At 34.4% G+C, this 6,570-nt stretch overlaps 1 protein-coding gene and 1 long non-coding RNA gene across 2 annotated transcripts; one reads left to right on the top strand and one right to left on the bottom strand.

Moving 5' to 3' along the window:
- Positions 1-7: 7 nt before the first annotated feature.
- On the bottom strand, positions 8-2,070 carry LOC130501698 (uncharacterized). The gene is made up of 3 exons (XR_008939850.1): positions 1,935-2,070; positions 552-651; positions 8-356 (listed from the first exon to the last, which is right to left on the bottom strand). It is a non-coding gene; the product is annotated as an uncharacterized LOC130501698 (long non-coding RNA).
- A 118-nt stretch (positions 2,071-2,188) lies between these two features.
- Positions 2,189-6,117, top strand: LOC130501702 (uncharacterized; the record flags this gene model as incomplete). The annotated part of the gene is made up of 7 exons (XM_056996536.1): positions 2,189-2,350; positions 2,421-2,495; positions 3,539-3,589; positions 3,940-4,192; positions 4,272-4,710; positions 4,807-5,753; positions 5,833-6,117. Coding segments are annotated over exons 1-7 (2,212 nt in total), but the record flags the coding sequence as incomplete, so codon positions are not given.
- Positions 6,118-6,570: the final 453 nt, after the last annotated feature.

Here is a 6,570-nt window from a genome sequence, read left to right on the forward strand (position 1 = left end):
AAAAATTCGAATTACAAAATCTATTATCCTAATCACCTTCCACAACAAATTAATATCCTATTATAAAGGAATATAATTGGAATCAATTTAAATTCCACAAATCAAATCTATTTTCTCAACGTGCAAACCCACTATCCGATATTTTAGCACAACTCCTATAACTAAACGGTTGATATTATCGAAATCCTCAGGTTTATATATCGTTCCTTTCATTCTATTTTCTTATCATACTTCATAAAACCAGAACTCACAAACTTCATCGCTACAGAAATACCATTGATCATGGAACTCATTCCTGTGGCTGACCTCAAACCATTCCGGACAGAATGTCGTGTAGAAGTCAAGGTGCTCCATACCTGGAAGCAATACACAAAACTTTCAGGAGAATCATTGGAAATCATTTTCTCTGATGCACATGTAAGTCTCAGATCTTTGCAAAACCTATCTATTATCGATTTCTCTTGATACTCAACTAAACTACTATCTCACATCGTACTTCTTTGTTTATTTTGAAGGGAACGAAAATACATGCATCCTGTAAGAAGTCATACCTTGATAAGTTGGCGAGGAAGTTTTCAAATGTTCTTTCTCTTGGTATGTGGAGAAACATAGAAAATTTCTCCATCAGTAATCCCACTGTTTCCTACAGGCCTACCAATCATCCATACAAGATCAATTTCATTTATGGAACTGATATCACTCCATCAAAAATCCAAAACGACAGCATGTTTCTGAGTTTGGTGGATTTCGAAACTATTCAAAATGGAGTGGAAGATGCTAACATCCTAATTGGTATGTATATAGCATTAGTTTTCATGTTACATTTTCAAATTAAGCGACCACTTTATAGTTTGATCTTTATTTTTTGCAACTTGCAGATGTTATTGGAGAAGTGTCTGATTTGGGAGCTCTACAGACAGTTCAGTGCTCAGGAAAACCAAAAAAGAAAATTGAGTTCAGTTTGACAGACCTTGTGTAAGTTATAAAATTTTTTTATATCATATATCATTAAGATTAATATTTTAACATATGATTTTTAACAGTGGCCGTAGGATTACTTGCTGTTTGTGGGGAAAATTTGCTGAAAACATTAAAGCTAATTGTGACTCAGCCGGTGAAGATTCTATTATATGCCTCCTACGTTTTGTGAAAATTGGCACCTACAGAAGTAACACTGTTATCCCTTATCATAACTGAGCATCATAAATTTTTATGATTTTGTCTTTACTTTCTTTTTATGTGACAAATGTTTATGTTAGATGAGGTTCAAATTTCAAACTCATATGATGCTTCTCAAGTCTTTTTCAACCCACCAATAAAGGAGACTGATGCGTTTTTGAAAAGGTAATTTGGGTTTAATGATGGAGTTTATATTTGTATTTTCTTATAGATATGCCAACTTTAATGGTTAACGTTTCATAGGGATGTTGCATCCAATGCCTTGACATTGTTTGAATCCGAAGAAGACAGACTGGAGAGGGAGATTAGACGCGATCCTTGGATGCAATACCCAACTAAGGACATTGCAGAGCTACTGGAATCAACTCAGGTTTTAGTTATATGTTCTAACAGTATCCATGGTTAAAATACTAATGTTTTTGTTTTCAAATGTAGATTGAGCAATGCAGAGTCATTGCCACAATCTATGATATTGACAAGGACTGGGGATGGTACTATTTTGGGTGCAAAGCTGACCACAGAAAGGTCACCAAGATTTCTAGAACTGTTAAAATCGTGAACGGGAATGAGATTATAACTCATCTTTGGTGGTGTGAAAAGTGTGAAGCTAAAGTCACAGATGTCTTACCTAAGTAAGTTATTTGTAAGTTTCTTTTTGTTGTTATCAGTATTTTTAATTCCTAATACAAATTTTAAATCTCTATCACAGGTTCAGGATTCATATAAGGGTTAAAGATGGCTCTGGAGAAGCTTACCTAATGCTACTTGACTGGATTGCTAGCGCCGTTGTTCCTGAATCTGCTGCCGACTTGCTCAGAGGTTCCCTTGATGAGGTTATAACCCTTTTTTCAACTTCAGTATACACTATGCCTGAAAAAAAAACTGGGTTCGTAAATATGTTTTATATAATAGATTTGTATCTTTAACATATATTCAATATTGAATATGACAGCTAAAAGATGTTGACTCTTTTCCTGAGGCTGTTACTTCTTTGATTGGAAAGACTTTCATGTTTGGAGTTTACATTGAGAGTAACAATGTTAGTAGCAAGGGTGGGATGTACAAAGTTGGTAAAGTGTGGAAAAATCCGAGTTTGCTACTTACTGGTGGTAGTACCAGTCAATCATTTACTCAGTCTGATGTTGGAACATCCTATTTAACTGGTTCACAGGTATGGTTTAGTTTGTTTCGTTTTTATAACTGATGTTCTTTATCTATATGACTTCAACTTATTGATACAGAAACAATGCTTTGATGTTCTTTATCTACAGGACTCGATTTTACAGTTGGAGAGTCAACCAAACGAAGACAACATGGTAACTCCTGTATCTAAACGCAAAGAAAAATCCACTGAAGGTGAAGATGATCGTGACATAAATTCTACAACAAAGAAGCACTGCACTAGAGTTTTTGTGAAGAAAGAAAAGACTACCAAAGAAGAGTCAAGCACAAAAAAAAGTGGCTAATGGAGTCTTCAATGTTGCTTTGTGTTTTCTTTTACTTTGTTTCTGTTAACTTTATTTTCAAACAAGTGTTTCTCTTTGCACAATTGTTTCTGTTATTTCAACTTTTGTTTTCAATGAAAATTTCAAGTTTTTAAAATTTATGAAATATATTCAAAGAAACGATTTATACTAAGTATCATTATCAATCATACTAAGAATAGATATACCGGGATTTTCATATATAATTATGGAGCCACATAACTTATATAAATGGTTTCATGTGAAATATATGTCTCTTTATACATAGGCAACCGAGACAATATCAATTCTAATTTTAAATATTTTTTTTCAATCATCTATAAATTATCACTAATAGCCAGATAATTTATTTATATGGTTTCATGTTAATTAAAAATATCTCCTCATATATAGGAAACTATATATAAAAACAACCTATATTTTCTTCTATCCAATAAGAAACAACATCATTAAAACTAAACCACGTTCATAGAAAAGGAACCCTAACATTCATTATTCAACAACGATGGTTTTCTATTTCTAACTTCTCTACGCACAGTTACTTACACAATCAAACATGAAGAACAAAGAAGACAATGCAAGGAAGAGGAAAAATCATCAACCTATAGTCATTTCTCCATCTGATTCCAAATCGTCTGATAGAGCAAAATCAGTGTTGAGAGATGTTACGAATTTAAATCAAACACTACCAAGCTCTGGGAGTACCCACAATTTTACTAATCCATCGACTGCCTTCAGTTTAGAAAATCAATACTATGGTACTTTTTCTTACATGTTCTTACTGTTATATATTATACTGTTTTTTTATGATTGATGATGAAGTGAATCAATATTATCCGATTCATGTGTCTATGCTGTTCTTTTTTTATCTACAGATAAAGCTAAAGGAAAGCAACCTCAGGGTTCTAAGCGATTTCGAGGCAATGGTACCTGGCACTATTTTTATTTAAATATTTGTGATCATTGTGAAAGAGAAATATTAAAAAATTAACATTGTTTTTGTAAATTTGTGCGATGGTGAGGTGGTGATTATAACAATACGGCTTCTCAATTATCAAACATCACAACAAGAAGAAGCACATGTCTCAATATTCAACCTAGAAATCTTTTACCAGCCTTCTCCAACTCATACAGTGTCAAGCAACCTAATGCCATGGAGTGGTTCACATCTCAACTAAATGAGTCAGAAGAAGAAGATGATTTTCAACCATTTGAAAACCAATCCTCTGGTATGTATAATTAGTTTATCTTTAGACCGATTATATTAATTTGCAAGAAACAAATTGATAACAGAGTTTTAATAACAGAGGAGGGTGAAGATTATAGTGATCAGAGTTATGATGTGAGTAGTGAAGATGGTGATTCATTTGAAGTATTATCTGATAACCCTGAGGTACAAACATCGAATCCAAGTCCTATCACAGATGAACAAAGGTCTAGGATTTTGACTATGGCTGATATATTTCGGAACATGTTTGAGGGTGGTTCATCATCATCTACTACACCTCTGCAAACACCAAAGAGTACAGGTAATTGAATAGTATTTTTGAGAATTTATTCCTGTATTCGAAAATAACTTGACCATCTTTATTTATGAATTTTTTACAGAGTATTTAGATGAGGGTGATCCTACTTGCATATGTGAGTACTGTGGTGCGAAAATGTGGTATGGTGAACGTATTGAAAAGAAGAGAAAGTCCAAGAAACCAAAATTTTCTTTGTGTTGTGGACTAGGTCAAGTTCAGTTGCCATTACTAAAGGAATCACCAGAGATCTTGAAAAGATTGCTACATGGTGATGATGATATCAGCAGCTATTTTCGAGAAAATATCAGGCAACTTAATATGGTTTTCTCTTTTACATCTCTTGGGGGTAAAGTTGATAGATGTGTTCCTCAAGGACGAGGACCAAAAATGTTTCAACTTCAAGGAGAAAACTATCATTTGATGGGCAGTTTAAAGCCACAAGCTGGAGAAGAGCCCAAGTTTTCTCAACTCTACATTGTTGACACAGAAATCGAAATTGATAAAAGAGCTTCCATTATAGGGTATTTTCTGAATTACTAAGGATTTAATAGTTTTGTTATAATATGATTCTTTATGACCATGTATTCTAAGACTGAAAGGACGTAATTTTAATGCAGGAAATACAAGAAAAAGGCTGATAAAGCTAAAAAAGAGAGTCTGAGAAAGAAAGTCATTGAGATGATAGTTCAGATGCTAAACCAAGTTAACCCATATGTACATCAGTTTCGTTCAGCAAGAGATCGATTCAATACCAACTCTGGTGCTACATTTCATATGAGGATTGTTAGCTCTCGAGAAAAAGATGGAAGGACATATGATACTCCTACTGCATCTGAAGTTGCTGCACTAATTCCTGGGGATTTCAATTTGGAAATGGATAAAAGAGATATTGTTCTACAAGAGAAGCAAACAGGATGGCTTAAACGGATAAGTGAAATACATCCTTCCTACCTAGCACTACAGTATCCTCTTATCTTTGCATATGGCGAAGATGGGTTCAGGCTTGGGATTGAAAAAAGAGCTACAGAAGCTACTGCTAAACTGAAGAGGAAAAATATCAGTATGAGACAGTGGTATGCATATCGGATTATGGAAAGAGATGGGGAATCTCATACACTTCTACACTCTAAAAGGCTATTCCAACAGTTTCTGGTAGATGGTTATACAACCATAGAAGCAAATCGGTTGTCCTATTTGAGGATGAACCAGAAAAGCCTTAGATCAGACAGCTATGCTTCTATTCAGCAGTCTGAAAACAATGGGGATAACGATATGCACGAGCAAGGAAGCCGCTTTTTGTTACCAGCCACATTTGTTGGAGGACCAAGATACATGAAGAATTTGTATTTGGATGCAATGGCCATATGCAAATACTATGGATTTCCAGATCTTTTTATAACTTTCACATGCAACCCTAAATGGCCTGAAATCACTAGGTATGTTCAACCACGCAAGCTCACTCCTGACAACAGACCAGAAATCCTTTGCAGGATTTTTAAGGTTAAACTAGATCGGCTAATGAGCGATTTAACTGAAAAAAATCTACTTGGAAAGACTGTCGCATGTGAGTTATCTTTATGGTTGTTTTATGAACATATATATTGTTATAAATCGTCTGGTTACTAATATTTTGTTTAATGCAGCGATGTACACAGTTGAATTTCAGAAACGTGGTCTGCCTCATGCTCATATTCTGCTGTTCATGCATCCTAAATATAAATTTCCTAAAACAGAAGACATTGACAAGATCATCTCAGCAGAAATACCAGATAAGGATAAGGAACCAGAGCTGTTTGATGTGGTGAAGGATATGATGATTCATGGTCCTTGTGGGGCAGTTAACATGAACTCGCCATGCATGGAGAATGGTAAATGTTCAAAGCTCTATCCTAAAGATTTTGTGGACAAAACTTCTGTGAACAGAGAAGGTTTTCCGGTTTATAGACGGCGTGAACAGCCTGGTTGCTTTGTAGAAAAAAATGGCTTCAAATGCGATAACAGATACGTTATACCCTATAACAAGAAATTATCTGTTCGGTATCGAGCTCATATTAATGTGGAGTGGTGTAATCAAACTGGTTCTATTAAATACTTATTTAAGTATATTAATAAAGGTGCAGATCGTTGTACTGTTTCTGTTGAGCCATTAAAAAAAGGAGGTACTGGAGTTGAAAAAAAAAATGAGATAAAAAACTTCTTCAACTGCAGGTAAATTTGGTTCTAATCTTTCTTTATAAATTTATTTTTTTTTACTCTCAACGAGATCAGTCTTGCTTCACTAATTTTTTTTTTTTAGATATGTTTCGGCCTGTGAAGGGGCATGGAGGACTTTAAGTTTTCCTATCCATTATCGATCGGTGCCTGTTGAGCGAATGCAGTTT

Source organism: Raphanus sativus, unplaced genomic scaffold, assembly GCF_000801105.2.
Source record: "Raphanus sativus cultivar WK10039 unplaced genomic scaffold, ASM80110v3 Scaffold0257, whole genome shotgun sequence".
Taxonomy (NCBI): Eukaryota; Viridiplantae; Streptophyta; class Magnoliopsida; order Brassicales; family Brassicaceae; genus Raphanus; species Raphanus sativus.